The sequence below is a fragment of the Macaca nemestrina genome, chromosome 8, assembly GCF_043159975.1.
Source record: "Macaca nemestrina isolate mMacNem1 chromosome 8, mMacNem.hap1, whole genome shotgun sequence".
Taxonomy (NCBI): domain Eukaryota; kingdom Metazoa; phylum Chordata; class Mammalia; order Primates; family Cercopithecidae; genus Macaca; species Macaca nemestrina.
The window spans coordinates 145,333,700-145,357,744 of NC_092132.1; the positions used below are offsets into that span (position 1 = coordinate 145,333,700).

The window sequence follows — 24,045 nt, forward strand, 5'->3', positions numbered from 1 at the left end:
TTCCAAGAAGGGAACTCCCCAGCCCCTAAGAGCTTCCTTTCGTTCCTTTGGTCCTCAAAATCTCAGCCAAGGAGGCCTTGATTGGCCTTCATGGGATAAGGCTTTTCAGGCCAACTTTGAACTCTTAGGCCTTTTTCCTAATCTGAGGGTCTAGAATATAATTTTTGAGATCCTTACTGATGTATGTTTCCCCCTAAACTTGCTGTGTGCACTTAGGCAGGTCAGATGACCTCTCTGTGCAACAGTTTCCTCCGCTGTAAAATGGCGATGACATGAGTAAGTATCTCTTAGGGCTGTTGTGATGATCAGAGAGTCAACATATGTGAAGTGCTTAGCATAGTGGCTGGCACAGAGTAGGTACTATCTACGGGTGAGCTACTTGTGGAGATGATGTAACCTGCCCCTGGGAAATGGAGGTTCAGGCTCACCTTTTACAAAGGGACCTAGGGGTCCTATGAGACAAATGCTTCTGGCTTTAAGATACATCAAGCCGGCCGGGTGCGGAGGCTCAACCCTGTAATCCCAGCACTTTGGGAGGCCGAGACGGGCGGATCACGAAGGTCAGGAGATCGAGACCATCCTGGCTAACACGGTGAAACCCCGTCTCTACTAAAAAATAAAAATAAATTTAAAAAAACTAGCTGGGCGTGGTGGCGGGCACCTGTAGTCCCAACTACTCCGGAGGCTGAGGCAGGAGAATGGCGTAAACCCGGGAGGCGGAGCTTGCAGTGAGCCGAGATCGCGCCACTGCACTCCAGCCTGGGCAACAGAGCGAGACTCCGTCTCAAAAAAAAAAAAAAAAAAAAAAAAAGATACATCAAGCCCTAGTCTCCTTAGATCTTAAACCATCTCCACACAACAGCTGCCCTAGGAAGGAGTCGTGGGTTTCTCTCAGAGTCTCAGACCAGAAACTCTGTGTCCTAAGACACTGCAGCCTCTTATAGGAAGGCACTGCGGGTCTCACGGTGAGAGGAAGAGTTACACAGAACCCTGTCTTCCCTCTTCCTACAATCATGTGGGTAAAAAGCTTAGATTTTTCTTGCACTTGGAGTAGAACAAGGGGTACAGCTAAAGTGATGGGCTGCTGAGAGTTTCTAGCTGCTGCTGGATTCCATTAAGTTCCATCGGATTAAGAATGAGCTTAGTGTATAATGTATAAACCCACGGGCAGAGACACTGCCTTGTTTAAGTAATGGTTTACATTCATAACACAAATATAAATGGATAGTCATTTCTTTCTTCAGGGTCCAGCACAATTCATTAGTAGCTTCTAGCCTTTTGTCTCTTTCAAGCAGAAAACAGACCCAGCTCAGAGAGCAGTGGCTGGGTCTGTTCAGGACCCAGGAGCCAAAGCATACAGGATCCCAAAAGCTCCAGAGTCCCTAGAGACTTTGTTGTCAAGCACATCAGAGAGAGTGACTGCTATATATTCTTGGTGCTTCTTTTCATCCATTCAGAGTCTCAAATGTTCTCTCTTCACTTTCCTGCTTCATTCAACTATGCTAAGACTGACTTAGCCTCCTGAGATACTAACGTGATAAGACACAATCCCTGCCCTCAAGGAACTTTAGGGTACGCCTATCTCCCTAACCTTGGCTTCTTGAACTTGGCCTTGTTCCATATAAAGCTCTTTCCTCCTGTCTGCCTTCCTCCCACCATCATTGCTGGTTGGTACCAACTGCTCACTTCTATGTTTCTAGTTGCATTTTCTTAGCCTCTGTCTCCAGCTGAGCACTGGACTGCACACTGCAGAAAACAAAGGGGAAGAAACAAAGGCACTGGCCTGAAGGAGTTCATGGCCCACTGGGGAGCTTTTTCAGAAATGTAACCAAAGAAGCCCCTGCCCTGGAGAGCTTTCAGTCCACAGACAGTGCATCCTAGATAGAAAGGGGCCCTCTCTTAAAGAAGTCCAACCCTTCTCATTCATGTAACTATGGCACAAAACAGTAGACGCCAGTAGCACAAACAGTTCAGAGAAAGATGCTGCAGAGTGGTGTTGCCTTAGCATCTCTGGGAAAGGTGCACGGGCTGTAACCAAGCCCCGTTGTTCCACCTGGGTGACCATGGCCATTGCTAGGGGAGAGCAAATTTACATGTGGACACAGGTATTTATGCTCTGCCTGCAGTGACCTAAAACTCTCTTGCTGTTCCAACATGTCCAAGCAGTCCCTCTGGGTCCAAGGCAGAGGGCCCACTCTAAGTGGGAGACCACATAATGACCTTATACAAACACCAGAAATTAGTTCTTAGACACATGAATGGGACAAAGCTAAGTTTCAAAATCCCAAACTCAGTCACCAGTCAATGGACGAAGCGGGCGGCAGGAGCAGAGGAGAATGCATGTGCTTCCACCGGTGTCATCTTTTTCCATCCTTATGACCCACAGAAGGGTGACATTATTCTCCTTTTACAGATGCAAACACTGAGCCTCAGAGAGCTTAGCTTGCCCAAGGCCCTGCAATTAGTAAGTGGTAGAACGAAGACACAAGCTTTTTATTTTTAAAGCTGGGTCTTTTCAGCTACACCATTCAGACTACAAAAGTAGAGAGATCATTTTCATTTTTTATTTGTTATAAATATTTCATTGATCAATATTTAGTTCCTCAGGCACCTGTGTAAGGTCCTCTGTGTCCCAGGGCAGGAGGCTGGGGCTCTAACGCAAGGCTGTGATCCACAGACTCACAGGAAAGGCGGTCCCCTCCCTCCCTTCCCAGCCGCAGCAGGGCTGGTGCTGCTGTGTCAGTGCTCCAAGGTCGCCGCCGAGGCAATTTCAGCTCCAATTTGCTCAAACTCCAGACCAAAGGCTCAGTCTCAGCCTCTGATGTGCCGAACAAAACCAGAGACAGGAACTCATCTCAATCACTGAGTCAGCTGGCGGTGAGAAAATGCGCAGGTGGAGAGCTGGGGAGGGCCCTCCCTCCGTGTCCCCATTTCCTAGACTGCGCTGGCCCCTGCGTTCCCTGTGTTTTCTGCACCTGGGGCTGCCCCCAGAGCAGGCACTAGAACCCTCTGCAGATCCTAGACCCTGCTCTGCCCTGGAAGCAGTGAGGCACCTCACAGGTCCCCAAAGTCATCTGAGGCTGGTGGCCTGGTAACCAGTTTGACAAACACTGCAAGGGTTGCAGGGTGCTGGGCTGGGGCAGGTGAATGCATGGGTGGGCAGCACTCCTGTGAATGAGGTTGCCTTTTTTTTTTTTTTTTAAGAGACAAGGTCTCTGTCACCAGGTTGGAGTGCAGTGGCATGATCACAGCAAGAAATCCTCCGACCTCAGTCTCCTGAATAGCTGGAACTCTAGGCAGCACCACCACACACGATTGATTTTATTTTTTGTAGACATGGGGTCTGGCTGCATTGCCCAGCCTGGTCTCAAACTCCTGGGCTCAAGCAATCCTCCTTTCTCATCTTCCCAAAGTGCTGGCATTACAGGTGTGAGCCACTGTGCCACCTGGGACTGCTTTCTAAAGAGATTTTCTATCTTAGAATCTACGGTGGCCACTTGAGGAGGCATAAAGGTCTGGCCTGTCCCCCTTTATTTAGGGTTGAGGAACCCCACAGCAAGGGGCTGCTAACTCTGCCTTCAGCACGGCTGGGAGCAGATTCTTTCCACTGGCTCCATAAAGGCCTCCTGCGGATCATTTCTCCCCTGCCGCGGAGCCACCTGCAGTGCTGACTGTCCCCTCCTGAACTCTGTGCCTCTCTATGCCTGCCTTCATTACCAGGGTACGAGGTCCTTCTCCAGCTAGGTGGATTGGTTCCCAAAGACTCCGGAATAAGGAACATTTGCAGACAGCGAACTTAAAACCCTATGAGAATAGGGTGGGGGAATTGTGACTGCAGATGAGCTTAGGAAAGTCCTTAGATGTATTTCTTCACATGCATCACAGCAACACGCAGCCCAATACCAAAGACATGGCGCACATCCTTAAGTCTTCATGAAAGCTAATCAACAATCAATTCCCAATTTCCATTCTTTGCTCCAGAGAGGAATTCTCTCACCCTCAAGTTTAAATGAGATATTAATGAACTATTTTTGCCTGTTGCGGACAACATACCTGTTAGGAGGTAGGGGTGTGTGTGTGTGTGTGTGTGTGTGTGTGTGTGTGTGTGTGTGATTCTCCATCCAAATGTTTACTCCCTTTCTCATTTCATGACTTTGGGTTGTTGACTCCCGTCTCTTCCCAACTTCTGCCCTACCCAGTTGGGTGACCTGGGACAAACTCCCCAACCTCCACATCTGTCTCCTTGTTAGTGAAATGGGGCTATGACAGAACCCATGCTGTAGGGATGCTCTAGATTCAACTAAAATAATCCAGGTAAAATGCCTAGTCAATTGTCTAGCACCTAATAAGCATTCAGTCAGTGGTAGCCATTACTTTCTTACTGATAAACTCAAATATCGCAACCTACCAAGTGTCTGACTGTCCTCAGGGCTTGGCCGCTCCAGGACTTCATCTGTCCCATGCTGGCACTGTCAGAACTACGCCCATGAGGCCGAATCACCCTAACTATTTTGAGGCATCCTCGCTCCCACATTTCCACCATCTGTTGAAGGTATCTCCTCTATTGGTCCCCAGGGAGGCCCAAGAGGGCCAAGTCACAGATGGAATGAGGAAGAGAATCTAGAACTGATGCCTCTTAAAGACAGTGCAGACTAGCAGACGGCCGCAAAACCTGGGTGTGGAGGCCCTGGGAACTTCCAGAAGTGGACTATCCATCCCTCCTTCTCCCAGAGTTACACACACATCCCAAGTTGAGGCAGCACCTGTGACTGGCCTGGCTGCATACTCACCATCAGGTGGTCAAGACATGCTCTGTACAGTGGCTGCCTCAGGCCCTGTGGCTCCCAGTAACCAAAGTCCACAGGAGGGGTGATGCAGTCAGGTCGCTCCAGGAAGTGAGCAGTGATAGGAACAAGGGGTCCCCCCATCTTTCTACGAGGCCTTGGAGCCGACTGGAGTGTGTTACACAGGGGTGAGCAGGACTTATTTCACCACAGGTTCAAATGCCTGTAACAGATTTCCAGACACTTCTGTTCCTGCCTCTTCTCCCAAACACACAACCATCTGCAGGAACCCTGTACTCACCTCCGCCAGATTCATGTCTACTCGAATAAAAACTTCAATTCAGTGGTTACCTTTGATGTCCCTGTGCCTTTCAACACATTTTTACATAATCTGACTTTAGAGCCTTTTCTTTATAACATGCTTCCTTTCTAAGAGGAGCCAATGCCTTTGGTTAATGGAGTCTATTAAAAAAATGCCTATTGAATACCTGCTAGGGCCTGCTGAAAGCCAGACACTTGGGGTGCAGGGAGGGGTTGGCAATGGGATAGAGGAAGCTGGAGACACATCCTTTCCCTCCAAGAAGCTTAGAGTGGGGGCGGCCTGGGGGAGACGGAAATTCACACAACTAATGCCAGGCTTGGTAAGTACATGGAAAGAAGTGAACACAAATTACTTCAGGAACAAAAGCCTAATTCCTGTGTTTGCATGGGCCTCTGATTTCAGGTTTGTGAATTCATGAGTTAGGATTTATTAATATACATCATGGTGCATGAAATAAAGCTCTTGATCTAATAATACTAATACACGCCAGATAGAGTATGAGCTGGATGAGTAATTAGTGAAGCTCTGGGGTGTGACATGAGCCCTGCTTGTGGAGGGAGGCATAGCGCTGCCTATGTTTATATGCAGCCATGCACCCAGTATGGCAGCCACCAGGCACACGTGGTTACTCAGCACTTGAAATGTGGCCGGTCCAAACTGAAATTTGCTGTTAAATACACATGAGATATCAAAGACCAGATATCGAAGAATCAGTACAAGAGATTAAAACAGCTCATGAATACATTTTATACTGATTACATGTTGAAACAATAATATCGTATACTGTCATGCACCAATTAACAACGGGAATACATTCTGAGAAATGTGTCATTAGGTGATTTCATCATTCTGCGAGCATCACAGAGTGAGTTACACATGCCTAGATGGTGTCGCCTACTACATACCTACCACACACCTCGACAGTCTAGCCTACTACCCACCTAGATGGTCTAGCCTACTACACATTCAGATGGTCTAGCCTACTACACACCTACCACACACCTTGATGGTCTAGCCTATTACCCACCTAGATGGTCTAGCCTACTACCCACTTAGATGGTCTAGCCTACTACATACTTAGATTGTCTAGCCTACTACACACTCAGATGGTCTAGCCTACTACACACTTAGATGGTGTCGCCTACTACACACCTACCACACATCTCAACGGTCTAGCCTACTACACACCTAGATGGTCTAACCTACTGCACACTTAGATGGTCTAGCCTACTACACACTCAGATGGTGTTGCCTACTACACACCTAAATGGTCTAGCCTAGTACACACGTAGATGGTCTAGCCTACTACACACTTAGATGGTGTTGCCTACTACACATCTAAATGGTCTGGCCTACTACACAGGTAGACGGCATTGCCTACTCCACACCTAGGCTATACGGCAGAGCCTGTTGCTCCTAGGCTACAAACCTGCACAGTACATTACTGTACTGAATACAGTAGGTAGTTGTAACACAGTGGTAAGTATTTGTGAATCTAAACATTTAAACATAGAAAAGGTACAATGAACATACAGTATCATCTTATGGGACCATCCTCATCTATGCAGTCCACCATTGACTGAAATGTTATTATGTGGCATGTGACTATGCATATTTGATTAAATAAAATATGTTATAGACTTAAAATTAATTTCATCTACTTCTTTTTACTTTTTTTTTTGTTTTATTGTAGCTACTGGAAAATTTAAAACCCCAAATGTGATTCACATTTATGGTCCACCTTATATTCCTGTTGACCAATGAAGATCTAGAGCATTCATATTCATTTCATCATTTCATTCTCACCACTATGCTACAAAGTAGGCATTCACCCCATTTTACAGTCAAGCTAATTGAGGCTCAGAGAAGTAGTAAATTATTCCAAGTCACATCACATTAGGCTTCAGCAACTCACTTGAGCTGATGACTGTCTTGGGCCAGTGGCTCAAAGCCTTGCAGCAAGATGAAGGCCAAGACAACCACGTCTACTGGCGGTGTGGCCTGGGGCCAGTTATTTGCTCCATTACTTGTAACGTGGTGGGTAAGAACAGAAGGAGAGTAGGTACTCCGTGTTTAACGAGTGAGGACAGTCATCACTGTGTCACACATCTTAAAAATATTCCCTCCACCTGGCGCCTCCTACCTACAAGGCCCACAGTTACGGCCTTTCAGGCTGGGCTAGCAGCCCCTCTCCTCCCCCATTATCAACATCCCACCCGCCAGAGTGGTACATTTGTTACAATTGATGAATCTACATTGACACATCGTCATCATCCAGAGTCCATAGGTTACATTAGGGTTCATACTTGGTGTTGAACATTCTGTGAATTTTGGCAAATGTATAATGACCTGTACCCACCATTACCTTATTATCATACAGAGCAGTGTCACCGCCCTAAAAATCCTCTGTGCTTGGCTTGTTCATCCCTGCCTCCCCCCAGCCCCGGCAACCACTGAGCTTTTTAATCTCTCCATAGTTTTGCCTTTCCAGAATGTCGTCTAGTTGGAATCATACACGAAGCAGCCTTTTCGGGGTGGCGTCCTTCACTTAAGAATAGGTTCCTCCATGTTTTTTCATAGCTTGGTAGCTCATTTCTTTTATACCACTGAGTGATATCCCATTGTTTGCATGGATCGCAGTTTATCCATTCACCTGCTGACGGACATCTTGCTTGTTTCCAAGTTTCAGTAATTACGAATAAAGCTGCTATATGCAGGTTTTTGTGGACATAATTTTCAACTCCTTTGGGTAAATGCCAAGGAACACGATGCTGGATTGTATGATAAGAGTATGCTTAGTTTTGTACAAAACCACCAATAACTGTACCATTTTGAGTTCCCACCAGCAATGAGTGAGAGGCACGCGACTTTGATGAGCTCATTGCCGTGTTATTCTTGTTAGTAGGAGCTCCACCTTTCTGGCCAGACCCCAGCCATCCAATCTCACTGGGACTCCTACAGGTAGCATTTGGCACTCGGTGGATGTACCTTTGCTCCTTACTAATAATTACAGCTCATAGCAAGCACTTCATATGAGCTGGGAACTGGGCAGAGGTCTTTCCATATCTTGTCCCATTGACCCTCACAGCAACCCTATGGGCCAGGCAGTATGACAGTCCACATTTACATACAGGACAACTGGGTCTCAGACGTGCTCAGTGGCTTGTCCAAGGTCACACTGCTGGCAGGTGGCAAGGTGGGATTTGAACTCTCTGCAAGTGACCCCCTGACTAGGCTGCTCCCTGGTGCCTGTCTCTCCATCTTACTTAGCTGTGAGCTCTTTAAGGGCCAGGACAATACCTCATTTTCCTGGAAGTCACCCCTACCCTGTGCCTGGTGCCTCACCTGTTAGGACACCAGTGATGCTGGCTGGGTCCTCAATGGCCCTCCCAGTCCTCTGTCGTAGGCTCTGCTCTTTCATGTGAGTTGTCCCCAAGAACCCTGCCTTGTCTCTATCATCCCTCCCAGGCCCCTTCACCCTCATAGCCCCAGTTTTCCTTTTGGGCTGTTGACCCCCAAATCCCACACCCAACCTGGTCTTGTGCAAAGACCTCCATTTCCCTTTGTCTCTGAATGCTGTCATCAGTTGTCCCTTTAGGAGACCCTTACAGACCCCTCATATTCACTGATATGGACTGACTGTGTTTCCCCAGATCCATATGTTAAATCTCCAACCCTCAGCGTGATGGTATTAGGAAATGGGGTGTTTGGGGGTGATTAGGTTTAGACGAAGTCATGAGGATGTAGCACCCATGATGGGATTCGTGTCCTTATAAACAGAAGTGCACTAACCAAGGAAGGACATGTGAGCATACTACCAGGAAGAGGATGTGCCCTCCCGTCCTCACCAAGAACTCGGCCATGGTTGGCACACTGGTCCCAAACTTCAGCCTCCAGAACCAAGAGGAATCAGTGTCTGCTGTGTGAGTCACCAGTCTCTGGCTTTCTTCACAGCAGCCCAGTTGACTGACATTTGCCATGACAGAAGAGGACCTCATTGTCCCTCCTTGCCAGTCCCCCCATTTCCTCACCTCAATGCCATTTCTACTTGCCCTTTTGCCAGTCCCCTGAAACCCAGGACTCTCTAACTCTTCTCTCTTACTCTAATTTTCAATTCTCCATTTCCCCTTCAAAATCTCTCTTGGGTTCTTTCCTTTCCATCCCTGCTCCACGATCCTGCCTCAAGCCATTTTCTGTCCATAACAGAAGAACTCTAATAGTCCATGTGGTGTCCCCACCTCCAATCTCCCTTCCTTCAATCATCATACACACAAATCTGCAACAGCAATACCACCTAAACCATGTAGATCACTCCACAAGCTGCTATGGCTCCCTACTGCTGCTTGGATAAAGTATACTCTGTTCTAACATTCCCAGTCTGCAGGAGTCTCACCTCTAGCTGCAGCTGTCCCAGCTCACTCTGCACAGATCCCTGCTTTGGCTCAGTGCCCCCCTCTCTGTTGCCTGCCCAAGTTGGGCTCATTTCCACCTCCAAGTGGCTCCACATACAGTTCCCTAACCCGGACTGCCTTCATTCTCCTTCCCTTTCCATCTGGGTGACAACAGGCGTTCCAGAATGGTCCCAAGGCCAGCCACAGAATCTGCGGGTCATTCTAAACTGCCCAGATGGAGAATGTACATGCTGCCATTGTTTCTCTGCAGATGCCATCAAACAACAGGCCTCTCTTGGTAGCTGGTGTATCTTGCTCACCAACAGGATGCCCTCCAGTGAGGAGATGCCCAGCAATCCTCAGATTGCATACCCTTGATCCTTGATCGATGTCAAAGTAAAAAGTAAGCCTAGTGACAACCCCCAGCAGAACAGCCTCCCTCTTGAGAAATCTAGCATGTGCCCGAGTGCCAACCCACCAGCAATGACCCCTGCAAGGGTCCCTTACAACCTCAGATCCCACAAGTGAGGGGGACATTCCTGAGGGTGGCGTGAGGGGAGGGACTCAGTTAATGCCTTGTAGACAGCAGCAGGTTCCCCTAGGACAGCATCTCCCTCACGGGTGGTAGTTCCTCACCTCTGCCAGCCAGCCAGCCAGTCTCTCCTAGGTGTGGAGGGTGGGGATGGTATGAAGTGAAAGGTCCATACTCCAATGCCCTCATCTGAAAGCCCCAGAACGAGGAGGTCAGCCAGGGAAATGCCCTCTCAAGCTCCTCATTGACCACCTATGTCACTACCATTCAATACATGTGGTATGTGTTACAAGTGTCCTGTGAAGTAGGTACTCTTGTGGTCATTTTAAATATTAGAAAACTGAGGCTCTGGGAAGTGGCACAGCTAGTAAAAGGCAGAGCTGGTAAAGTGCACACCTACTGGCTCTCTCCTGGCTCACAGCAAGCCCGTTCCATCTAACTGCTCCCTTCATTCACAGGGGTGAACCATGGTGGTCTTGTTTGAGATGTCCCTGTTCACTGGCTGCTACTGATTGAACCAGAGGTGGGCTCCTGATCCAAGCTGGGTCAATGAGAATTTGGTATTGGGAGAGAAAATGCTGAGACAGAGAAAGAGCGAGAGTGAGACAGAGAGAGAGTGCAGGCAAGAACACAAGAGCATGAGGGATCTTCAGACTTCCATCTCCTGATCCACAGTGACCCGATGGCTCAGCTGCACCCTTGCCTTGGGTCTCCTAAGATCCCCCCTTGGGGCTTATGTAGCTCAGTGGGTTCTCTTCATCTAGAAGGAGAGTAAGCAACAAGGTCTGAGGCAGGCCTGAGCACAGTACTGGAGCTGCAAAGACAAGTGTAGCCCACAGAGGTTCGTGGCTGCAGGAAGTTGGGGCCCACAGCAGAAAGAACCACTCCAAGAGACAGGCCATGAGAATAGAACAGTAAGACTAGAGAGTCAGGGACACTCAGCAGGGATCTGCCAGCATCCCAGGACTGTGCTGCTGAGAAGGGGTTGTACTCTGAGCTGGGCCAGGGAAGGAATGGAGAGCAAATGGATTTCACGCAGATTTCAAATGAGGCCTGATTGCAGCATTCTAGAAGAAGACATTTGCTAGAAAGCACAAGTGTCACCACCTCCTCCAAATCCCTCCTAACTCCAGCTAAAATAAACGTCACGGTGAAACTAGGACTTCATTCATATGGCCCTGCCCGTATCTTCATTCCTATATTGGAATGGAAAGTACTGATGCAGAATCCATGTCTGGTTTATTTTTGCGGCCCAAATCACCCAGCCCAGTCCCCAGCCTATCCTAAGGAAGTCTGGAAGGATGCCTGTTGAATGAGTGCACATGGAGATCCCCCCATGTGGCCTGGCCACAGCTGTTTCCAAGCAGGTGTGCGTGTCCCCATTCAAGGCTTCTGAGACAGGGCTCCCCAATGGGGCAGGCAACAGGTTTGCCACAGAGGTCCCTTACTACTCCTGAATCTAGAGTGCTACTGCCCCTCTGGGAGAATCTTGCCTTTGCTCATCTAGTTTTTCTTCTGCTTCTTTTACAAATTGGCACCAGACGCAGGGCTGAGAGCCAGATTAGGGAAGAAAGCTGTCAAAAATATCTCCCCTCCAGAAAAAGCAAAGGAAAACAACATCTTGGTGGGTTTTTCCAGAGGAAGAAAAAGTGAAATAGTTTCTTTTTGCCTTCTATGTGTTGCCCGAAAATGGCAGTTTTGCAGAGAGAAAACATATTTTCCCGAGCAAAGCTGTTTGTGGTGTGAAAGATAGAGTGTGTGTGCTGAGTACAAAGACACAAATTGGCCCGAGGCTCAGCTACGCATGCTATTTTCACAGGAGTTTAGATTAGGGAGGAAGGGGTTGGGGAGAAGAAAAAATAAAATCTTTGTTTTGCGAACATGGAAAAAAAATGTTGACCTGGATCAGATTCAAACCTGGTATCTGGCACAAGGCAGGGCTGTAATAGAGATGTGCTGAATGAAGGGAGGGAAGTTGAAGGCAACACTGTTTGCCCTCCCCAGGCTTGCCAGAGAAGGTACAGGCTTACTCCAACAGCAGGATGGCTGGGGAGCTGGGGCCATTGCAGACTGCAGCTAGGTCTGCTCCAGGGCATGGTCAGGTACCCCTCCAAGCCCTGCCTCCTGCCCTCTCAGGACCTACCTCACAAGGCTCCTGAGAAGACTAAAGGAGGTAATGCCCCCAAAGGTGTTGGCACTGGCCCTCTCCTCATAAGCACTGAGGTGCAGTAGTGACTTTGCTGGTGGTGGAGATGGTGATAGTGACTGTGACCATGAAGAAAAAAAGATGACAACGATGATGATGGTACCCATGGTGATTGTAGTGGTGATAATGGTGATGGTTATGATGATGAAAACGGTGATCAGGACGGTAAGGATGATGACGGTAATAATGATGAAGATGATGATGATGGTAATATGGTGGTGACGATGGTAATGGTGATAATGATGATGATGAACAGGATAATGAAGATTGTCATGATAGTAATGATGATGATGGTAATAATGATGATGAAGGGGTTGATGATGGTGATGGTGGTGAGGATGATGGTGACGAGGATGGTGGTGGTAAGGATGGTTATGATGGTGATGGTGGTGGTGATGGTGGTGATAGTGATGATGATGGTGGTGATGACGACGATAGTGGTGGTGATGATGACGATAGTGATGGTGATGATGGTGATGATGGTGATGGTGGTGATGATGATGGTGGTGATGATGATGGTGGTAATGATGAGGATGGTGGTAATGATCATGATGGTAATGATGGTGATGATGATGATAGTTATGGTGATGATGGTGATGATCATGGTGGTAATGATGAGGATGGTGGTAATGATGATGGTGGTAATGATGAGGATGGTGGTAATGATGATGGTGGTAATGATGGTGATGATGATGATGGTGGTGATGATGATGATAGTAATGATGATAGTGATGGTGATGATGGTGATGATGACGGTGGTAATGATGATGATGGTGGTAATGATGAGGATGGTGGTAATGATGATGGTGGTAATGATGGTGATGATGATGATGATGATGATGATAGTAATGATGATAGTGATGGTGATGATGGTGATGATGACGGTGGTAATGATGATGATGGTGGTAATGATGAAGATGGTGGTAATGATGATGGTGGTAATGATGGTGATGATGATGGTGATGATGATGTTGATGATAGTAATGGTGATGATGGTGATGATGATGGTGGTGATGATGATGGTGGTAATGATGAGGATGGTGGTAATGATGATGGTGGTAATGATGGTGATGATGATGGTGATGATGGTGATGATGATGATAGTGATGGTGATGATGGTGATGACGGTGGTAATGATGATGATGGTGGTAATGATGATGGTGGTAATGATGATGATGGTAATGATGGTGATGATGATGGTGATGATGGTCATCATGATGACAATGATGGTAATGATTATGGTAATGATGATGATGGCAATGAAGAAAAATAAAATGAAGAAGATGATCATGATGACAGTGATGATTATGGTGATGGTGATGATACTGGTAATGGCCCCTGCCCCATTCATTATGGCCACTGCTCCATAACCTCTTCTTCCCTTCATTGCTCTACCAGTCCCTTGGAATCAGAAAGGCCTTTCCCTAAAGTCTACCTGAAACAGAGTCACTCAAAGGGTTGTCTGAGAACCAATTGAATGAGAAAGCCTCTGGGTGTGTGTGAATTATGCAGATACCCAGATCCACTCAGATCTTTGGATTATGACTCCCAGGGGTCCAGAAATATACATTTTAAACAAGCTCCCCAAGTAGTTCTTCCATATACTAGACATAGAGAACCACCCATAGAATCCAGCTCCCTCATTTTACAAATGAGGAAACTGAGGCCTTGAGAGAAGCAGGTTGGCCAACCAGGAATGGCAGAGCCAGGACTATAACTACATCCTCAAATTTCAAGAGCAGTCCCTTGTTGCTCTAGCATGGCCTGTTCAGTCAACAGTTATGTGTTAAGTGCCAACTGTCTGCAAAGCACTGTCCAGGAACAAACCAAATTAGAAAAAAAAACAAATCAGATAAAACGCATGCCTCAGGGAGACATGGCCTGTGTGGGGGATGAAAGAATAATGGGGAATGGTGAGTGCCAGACAAGGGGAACAGAGAGAGGCTGAGGGAGTTCAACAGGAAAGGCTGCTTAGGGTGGGAAATGAGAGGCCCGAGGATCTCAAAGATCCAGGAAGATGGCATGGAGGAGCCAGCACTTCAGCTGCAGCTTTGAAGGACGAGCACAGTTCAGCCAAACAAAATAACAAGAAAGGTGCCACAGGCCGAGAGAGCAGCATGAGTAAAGGTACAAGGCAAAATGTCCAGGACATTTATGGGGAAGGGGAAGAAGTTTCATGTGTCTAGAGCTCCAGTGAAATGCACCACATGAAGCACAAGGATGGGGGGAGCCAGAGAACATGGGGACCTGATGCTGAGCAGGTAAGATTGGCTTTTACTCTATGGGCAACAGAGAGCCATGGCAGGCTTTCCAGGAAGGAAGTGACATGCATCTTAGACAGGTCATCCTGACAGCAGCTTAAAACTAGATGGAATGGGAGACAACTCTGTCCCTAAGCTCAGCGCCCTAAAGATACCAGCACATGACTGTCAGGTCCCCGCTGGGACAGCTGCCCTTCCCTAGGCCTGCCCATCCTCTTACCTCCCTCCTGCCTCTGATGGGGCAGGGGTGATGGGTTGGAAGCGGGTGTGTGCAACACTTACCATGGCCAGGGCTGCTCTGTGCTCTGTCCCCACCCAGCACACCAATCTCCATCCATACTGGCCAGCCTTGCCTGTTCCCTCACAGTGATGCATAAGCTGGGCTTCTCCTGTGGTATGATGCTAACGTACTGGCCAAACCCTGAGAGGCCACATATGGTGGGTGAGGGAGGTGGGGCCGCCAGACTGCCAGTCAGTGCCCTGAAGACTCTGAGTTTCATATGCATACACATTTAGTAGTAGTGTGACTCCGGGCCAGCTCCTGATTCTTTCTGAGCCTCAGTTTCCTCATCTGTAAAATGGGGATGATGATACTTACCTTAAAGAGCTGCCATGAGGTCGAAAGACAAACTATGACAAATAGCCAGTGCTGTGCCCAGCCCAGTGTGGGTGCAAGCTATCTGGCGGCTGCTCGGATGATGATGATGACGATGACAACGATGACGTAGCACCCCATTTCCAGCTCACACCATCGGGATCACCGCCAGCATCAGCAGCATCATCAAGCCATCTTCCTGCGTTGTGGCAGCTCGGGCTCCCATTGGCCATGCAGGAGCCAGGAGATCAAATCATGAATGGGCCTCTTTGCACTTCAGGCAAAGTGCAGTTCCAGGAAAGAGAGAAGATTAAGGCCAAGTCTCTGCACCCAAACAGGATCCAAGAAGTGGCGTAAGCTGGGACTCATCAGATTTACAAAAAGGGAGGAGGAAGCCCCAGGGTGACCTGGGGAGGAACCCCAGAGGCCTAAGAGCAAGTTCTGCTTTCTGCAGCTGAACTTCAAGAACCCAGCTGCATCTTGAAGTTCTCGCTAAAGAATGTGGAGACCTGAAATGTCCTGTTCTGCATGAATAAGCATTTCAAAGATATTGATTACAACAGCTCCTTACATGGGTACAGACAGTGGTGTGTAATTTACCAAACATTTTCAGATCCATCATCCCTGTGGGGCGGCAGGGAAGAGATTAGTGAGTTGATGTGATAGATGGGGAAACTGAGGAGAGGGAGGTAAGTGGTTTCCCTGAAATGTCACAGGTCACATAAGGAAAAAGGCAGGTCTGATTCTGCCTACATCTAGGGCTGCTTTTTGTGTATATCACCAGATGCATGTGAGAAATCTGAGTTGAGTTACCTGTAAAAGTCTTTTTTTTTTTTTTTTTTTTTTTGAGACAGGATCTTGCTCTGTCACCTAGGCAGGAGTGCAGTGGTGCAGTCACACCTCACTGCAGCCCTGACCTCCTGGGCTCAAGCAATCCTCCTGCCTCAGCCTCTTGAGTAACTGGGACTGGGACCACAGGTGCCCACCACCATACCAGGCTAATTGTTTTTCTTATTTTTTTTTTTTTTTTTTTTTTGTAGAGACAGGGTCTCAGTATGTTGCCTAGGTTGGTCTCTAACTCCTGGGCTCAAGTGATCCTCCTGCCTCAGTCTCACAAAGTGCTAAGATTACAGGCATGAGCCATCACACCCAGCCTGGAAGTTCCTTCTTACCAGGCAGAGAGAGAAGCAATTCCAAGCTTATAGGATTCTAGGAAAATTTCTAATCCAATCTCTTCATGTCTCAGGTGAGAGGAGGGAGACCTGGAGGAAGCCACTGTGCCCCTATTTAAAGTAAGAAAACCCCAAAGAGATCTTCCCTGGTCAAACAGTTTCCAAACTGTTGAATGTGAATCTTGCTACCAGCAGCATGAGCATCAATGGGAGCTTGTTAGGAATGCACGTTCTCAGGCCTCACCCCAGACTTGCTACATCAGCATCTCTGGGTGGGGTCCAGGAATCTGCATTTTAACAAATTAGTCAGGTGGCTGCACAGTAAATTTTGAGAATTTAGCCTGCTTAATCTGATGCATGCTAAGATCTGAAAAACACTGCTCTCACGATTTGGGGGTGGGGGTTCTTTGGAGAGTTCAACAGAAATTTAAGGTTCATTTTCATTATGTTGATGTAACTGTGTTTTTAAACCACAATTTAAAAACAGCCCTTAAACCCTAAGTTACATACCAAATTTTAACAACTGGGACGCCACCTTGGGCCACAGACTTAGGTCACATTTTCATGTCTGAACTCCCTGGAAGGAGGCTGCCCGTGTTATTCTGTGAGCACAAGGCGGGGCGTGCCCCATCCTGGGCAGCACACACTGGACACACTGACTTCAGCTGGAACCACTCTGGCAAGCTCTCTCAGTTAGCTCTCCCCTGCTTGCGATGCCCCCTAGATTGGGTATGAAAGTCAGCTGAGAACGTCGGTGCCTTCTGCAGGTTTTTGTATTTATTATGATCCTACTTATACTTACGATGAGGCGTGGATATCATTTAGTATGTGACACAGAAACAACACAACACTTGTCAAATTTCTGCATCTGTTTCACCCAACAATTATAAGTTGAGCTGTTAAAAAAAGAAAACTTTTTACCATCCACAACCACCACTTACATGATTACAGGAGTTATCAAGAATTTTAATACTTTTTTCTTTTTTTAAGACACGGTCTCACTCTTTCACCCAGGCTGGAGTGCAGTGGTAAGATCTTGGCTCACCGCAACCTTCACCTCCCAGGCTCAAGTCATCCTCCTGCCTCAGCCTCCTGAGTAGCTGAGACAACAGGTGCACACCACCATGACTGGCTAATCTTTGTATTTTTGTAGAGACCAGGCTTTGCCATATTGCCCAGGGTGGTCTCCAACTCCTGAGATCTAGCGATCTTCCACCTCAGGCTCCAAAACTACTGGGATTATAGACATGAGCCACTGCACCCAGCCTCAATGGTGTATTTCTTAATACTGTGTCACCCACATGTAAAAATGATTGAATGGGCCAGGCGCAGTGGCTCATGCCTGTAATCCTAGCACTTTGGGAGGCCGAGGCAGGTGGATCACGAGGTCAAGAGATTGAGACCATCCTGGCCAACATGGTGAAAACCCGTCTCTACTAAAAATACAAAAATTAGCTGGGCATGGTGGCATGCACCTGTAGTCCCAGCTACTTGGGAGGCTGAGGCAGGAGATTCGCTTGAACCCAGAAGGCAGAGCTTGCAGTGAGCCGAGATCGTGCCACTGTACTCCAGCCTGGGTGACAGAGTGAGACTCGGTTTCAAAAAAAAAAATTAGCTGAGTGTGGTGGCACACACCTGTAGTCCCAGCTACTCAGGAGGCTGAGGCAGGAGAATCACTTGAACCCAGGAGGCAGAGGTGAGCCGAGATCATGCCACTGCACTCTAGCCTGGGCGAGAGTGAGATTCTGTCTCAAAAAAAAAAAAAAAAAAAAAAAACAAAAAAAAAAAAACACGATTGAATGCTAAGACTAGTGTCTAAACAATTAACTACCATCCCTGATTTCAAATTTATGTGTCATCGAAAGGGGTCTGTTTTTCTCATTTGTAAGTTTAATAGCAAGTAACATTCTAAGTTTTAACCTATGGGAACTTTTATATGAAAAATGTTACTTGTATCTAACTTCTTTAGCAGGGAGCTCGTGTAGGATTTAATTTGAGAAAAAAGTGCCTCTGCTTTTTAAATATTAGAAAATTACTAACATTTTAGGACACCCCTCTCATTTTATAGTTAAGGAGTCTGAGTCCTTATGACGTCATGTGAGTCACCCAAGGTCACACAGGTATTTTAAGGATAATTAAATGAGAGAGCAGGGAGACACTGTGTGGAGGGGCACTAATAAACTGTGGGGAAAAGGGAGGAGTACACTTCATGGACTCAGAGAAGTAATTGTAGTCAGCGTGTGTGTGTGTGTGCGTGCGTGTTTGAGGCAGGGTCTTGCTCTGTCACCCAGCCTGGAGTGTAGTTGTATGATCACAGCTCACTGCAGCCTCAAACTACCAGGCTCAGGTGATCCTCCTGCCTCAGCCTCCTGAGTAGCTGGCACCACAAGCACTCACCACCACACCTGGCTAATTTTTTTATTTTTTATTTTTGTAGAGCCGATGCCTCCCTATATTGTTCAGGCTGCTCAAGGACTTCGAGGCGCAAGTGATCCTTCCACCTCAGCCTCCCAAAGTGCTGGGATTATGGGTATGAGCCACCACGCCCAGCCGACTTTAGGCATGTAATAAACTTAAGTGATTTAGATTGGCTCAGTTTGGCCACAGGCAGCTAGGTGAGCTTCTGCAGCTTTAGCTACCTGCTTACACTCACTCATTTCCCACTAGTGCTGCTTACCGCCCAACTCAGTTGTCGACCCCACCCCTGGCTGCAGGGAGGGTGGGCACTCAGACCCTGCCACTCAGAGCTCATGGTCCCCATGGAGTGGCGCAGGCCCAGTGAGAGCCAGGGAGACCTCAGGGGACTTTGGCAGGAAGAAGCCTGGAGTGTCATCACACCGCCAAGGACAAGAAGGGAAGCACACGCCACCCCACTCAACTGCCCTAGAAACACAAAGCTAAGGGGAGGCCACCAGCCAATGTACTGAAGTCATACAATCCATTCCAGATCTCACTCATGGTGTGAAGCAGAAAAGAGGGAGAGTGCAGATCCAAAGGGCAGGAGGAGGCCACACCAGAGGGGGGACTGAGGGCCTGGGAAAGCTACAAAGAGTGGCTGGGCAATGAAGCAGAAGGCTCGGCCGCCTCGGACAGGTCTGCAGCAGCCGTGGTTAGGCCAAGGCCAGCCTTTCCCTGCTTACTGGACACACTGTGTGTGCAGGATGAGGGACGCGCACTGCCCATGAGGAACTTCCTTTTCTCTTCCAAGATGAGGATAGTGGGCCTTGATGGTCCCATGGCTGGGGCCACCAAAGAACTTGGGACAGAGACCAACACACGCTGGCCCCAACGTCCAGGGGAATGGAACAAAACCTTCTGGTGGGAGAGGGGAGAGCCTGACAGTAACAGTCCCAGCCTGATGGCCCACACCCTCCACCAGGACTCCCACTAACTCCCATCTGTCCTCGCCCCTTCCCAAGGATGGCAGCTGAGATCACAGGGGCTTGAATATGCACTTGTGAATGAATAAGTGCCCTTCCAGGCCCTACCTGGGCATACAGTCCCCACCTGACAAGCACATGGAGGCAGCCCAAGCAGAGCTCTACAAACGCTGGGGACAGCTGCTCTCCAAAGAGCAAAAGGACATTAGCCTGTTAGCGGAACAAGCTTCCCGTCCATGCCTTAAAAGCATAACGCGTTAACTGCTGAGGTGCTGAATTATTTATGCCACCTGGCTGTGGTTTCCCACCTTACAGCAATCGCTCACTTTCCTAACCCCATCCCGCCACCCTCTGCCTCCCTCACTGTCGAGAGGTGAGGAAGTAAGAAGAAAACAGAGTTCCAGGCAGTTCCCTGGGAAGGGTGAGACCTTGCAGTAAGGACCCAGGCCGGGGGGCCCTACTTTCCACTCCCTTGTCCATAAGGTCCACGATGTCCTACTTTCCACTCTTGCAGGAACAGGACCCTTTCTGCCCAGAGCTACAGCCCTGCCTTAGTCCCTCAAAACTACCACAGCCTCACGCCTGGAATCCCAGCACTTTGGGAGGCCGAAGTAGGAGGATTGCTTGAGCCCAAGAATTTGAGACTAGCCTGGGCAACATAAGGAGACCTCATCTCTGCTAAACATAAAAAAAAATAGCCAAACAGGGTGGCACCGGCCTGTAGTCCCAGCTACTCAGGAGGCTGAAGCAGGCGGATCACTTGAGCCCAGGGGGTCGAGGCTGCAGCGAGCCATGATTGCACCACTGTACTCCAGCCTGGGTGACCTTGAGATCCTGTCTCAAAAAAACAAAACAAAACCTACCACAGCCTGGGAGGCTTACAAACAACGGAAATTCATTTCTCAGTTCTGAAGGCTTGGGAGTCCAAGAAGAAGGCAGACTTGGTGTCTGGTGCGGGCTCTCCTGGTTTGTAGACGATGTCTTCTCACTGTGAACAAGCCCTCCTCAACAGGGCACTAACCCCATAACTGGGCTGCACCCTCATGACTAATCGCCCCCCAAGGCCCCACCTCCTAAGACCAGCGCATGGGGTTAGGATTTCAACACATGCATTTGGGGGACATAAACACTCTGGTTGTAGCTAACAGCCTCCTGTAAAACAGAATCATTGCTTGTAGCATCTCTCTCACAGGCACAACTCAGGGAAAACCAAATCTCAGTTTGGGGGCCTGAAGAAGATTCCCAGAAGCAGGTATCTATGTGTATCAGGCAGATGCTGAAGCAAATGCTTTGAACATCTCCTCCGTGCTAGGTGGGGCTGCAGAGACCTGGGGCATGGTGGACCTTATGGACAATGGCCCATTCCACCCTCTCAACCAGCACTGGTGGAAGTGGTTGCCACCCCCGCCAGGATCAGAGGAGAGATGCCACTGAGACATGAGGGACAGCTCAGTGTACCATACATCCCTGCAATGCATTTTAGAAATGTTATTCATGAAGACTTTATAAAAACTTGGAGGATGCTTGTAACAGAGCATTAAGGGAAAACAAGCAGAACAAAACTGTGCAAAGAGCATGACATTGGGTCTGGCACGGTGGCTCACGCCTGTATACAGTCCCAGCACTTTGGGAGACCAAGGCGGACCGATCACAAGGTCAGGAGTTCGAGATCAGTCTGGCCAACATGGTGAAACCCCATCTCTACTAAAAATACAAAAATTAGCTGGGCATGGTGGCACGTGCCTGTAATCCCAGCTACTCAGGAGGCTAAGGCAGGAGAATCGCTTGAACCTGGGAGGCAGGGGTTTCGGTGAGTCAAGATTGTGCCACTGCACTCCAGCCTTGGTGACAGAGCAAGACTTCATCTCAAAAAAAAAAAAAAAAAAAAAAAAAAAGGATGATATCCAGTTAGGTTTTGGGAATGATGCTGATGATGCAGATGCAAAGGGAGGAGCCAAAAAAGTTAACAGCTGCTGGTATATGGGTAGTGGGGTTGTGGGTCATCTTAGATGGGACTCGAGGGAGAAGAGGAGAGGGGCCCAGGGCCCTGGGGGCTCAAAGAGGCTTGAAAGAAACTCCTCTGCCATCTGGCCCAGGCCAGGGCAGGGAAGATCCTGGGACCTTACACTACTGGTGGAATAAGACTTTAAAAACGGTCTAATACATTGATATAGTTCAGGAAGTTTTCTCTCTGTGCAAACACATATACACACACACATACATATATAAACACACAACACACACAAATGCAAATGTAAGCCACACATGTATATACACCCACACTCATTGTACTATATAGACATAAGTGTGTGTATAAAGTCCTCTTCCCACCCCACTTGGTCTCCCACAGGTAAACACCATACTGTAATTTTGCCACGGTCCTTTATGATTAAATAAGCAAGTACACATGCACCTGTCTGATTGTCCCATTTTTACCAATAGGAGGCATTCTAAACATACTGTTCTGCCTTCTTCGTTCTTTAAATCACAGCAGAGCTGTGGCAGTTTATTGCAGGTTGAGTCTCCCTTATCCAAAATGCTTGGGACCAGAAGTGTTTGGGATTCCTATTTTTGTTGTTGTTGTTATTTTTGATTTTGAAATATTTGCATTATACTGGTTGAATATCTGATATGCTTTGGCTGTGTCCCCACCCAAATCTCATCTTGAATTGTAGCTCCCATAATCCCCACATGTCATGGGAGGGACCTAGTGGCAGGTAATTGAATCATGGGGGCAGATTTTTCCCATGCTGTTCTCAAGATAGTGAGTGAGTTCCCATGAGATCTGATGGTTTTATAAAGGGCAGTTCCCCTGCACACACTCTCTTGTCTGCCACCATGTAAGACATGACTTTGCTCCTTCTTTGCCTTCTGCCGTGATTGTGAAGCCTCCCAGCCAGGTGGAACTGTGAGTCCATTAAACCTCTTTTTCTTTATAAATTACCCAGTCTTGGGTATTTCTTCATGGCAAAATGAAAATGGATTAGTACAATATCCCAAATCTGAAATCTGAAATGTTCCAATCAACATTTCCTTTGAGTATCATGTGGGTGCTCAAAAAGTTTTGGATTTTGGAGCATTTGGATTTTGGATTTTCCCAGATCTGGGATGTGCCACCTGGACTAACATTTGGATCCCAGGAGTGGACCCTTCCATGGCCCCTGCCTTGGCAGAAGTTGGGGGAGGCAGCTCCCTGGGCCTCCCTAGCACTTAGGCCCAGAAGAGGCCTCCCTACACTCCTCTTCCTGCCAGGTGTCTGGAACTCAGTGAAGCAGGGCGCAGGAAACTTGAGATTGGCCAGCCCCACCAGCCCAGGGCAGTGACGGTGCCCAGGCTTGTGCTGCTGCAGTGCTCTTGCCAGCCCTGGGGGGCTGGGGCCCCCCCAGAGGGGTCCTGGTTGGAGGCCTCCATGGAGTACTCAGAGCATGCAGGGCTCCCCAGAAACTCCATGCATTACGAGAGGATAAAATATTTAAACCTATGCAATATAAAATATTAACTTAATTATCGTAAATAATACATGCCCAATGCGTCTTTACTGAAGAGAAGGGAAAAAAAACGAGATGAACACTCTCAGCACGAGTACTCGAGCATCAGCGAGGATGCGAGGTGGAGTGTTGGGAATGAGTCTCCCCTGCAGCAGGAACTCAGCTCGCATGCTTGGAGCTAAGCAGCTGGATGCCTGCAAGTCTAGGAAATCATCCATCTCCTCCTGGGACACCCAGCCTCCTCTTCCTGCTCCTTCAGGGAGCTGACCCTGATCTCTTCCTCCTTTACCTACCCAGGACTCTCTGGAAGTCCCTCCTTCTCGCTTGGCCTTGAGGAGTTCGTTTTAGGCCCCCCTGTGCCTCAGTCTCTGCCCCAGCAGCTGCAGAGCCCCTGGAGGGCAGGCACTGGGTCTTGTACTTCCCCTGGGCAGAGTCGGCCCAGGAAATCTCTACTGAATGAATGAGTGTTCCCACCTGAGAACTAAAAAAAAAATCCTAAGCCTCCCAAACCACTGAATGGAGCCACCCACCTCTTGGCTAAGGGAACCCCAGAGAAACCTTAAAAACCAAGTTCCCACCCATGACAGGACAGGAGGTCGGATGCACCTCATTATACGTACTCTCTTTTCCATTTAAACAGTAGACACAACTGACCAGCACTAATGTTAGAGATCATAAGACTGACAGAACAGACTCTTTGTGGTGATAAGATACCCAATTATAAACAGGACCTAAGGCCGTGCAGGCAATGGTGAAGTCGGGCACCCCTACACTTAAAGAATCAACTAAGCTCTAATTGCCACAGGGTCTTCTTTTTCTCCAGCAGCTAAACACTGGCCTTGAGATAAGCAATAGTAAAACACTTGCAGCTCCACCAGACAGTGACTAACTGAACCCCTGTTCCACCAGCCATA

The 24,045-nt window shown here is 48.1% G+C and overlaps 2 protein-coding genes across 2 annotated transcripts in view; both read right to left on the reverse strand.

Annotated features, from left to right (window-relative positions):
- The window catches only part of LOC105491173 (XK related 6), a 315,309-nt gene that overhangs the window by 134,421 nt on the left and 156,843 nt on the right, over nt 1-24,045 (reverse strand). The gene's annotated exons all lie outside the window — the stretch shown is intronic.
- On the reverse strand, nt 793-18,020 carry LOC139355934 (uncharacterized). The gene has a single exon (XM_071068651.1). The coding sequence runs from the start codon at nt 13,620-13,622 to the stop codon at nt 12,393-12,395; it is 1,230 nt and encodes a 409-aa protein (XP_070924752.1). The 5' UTR covers nt 13,623-18,020; the 3' UTR covers nt 793-12,392.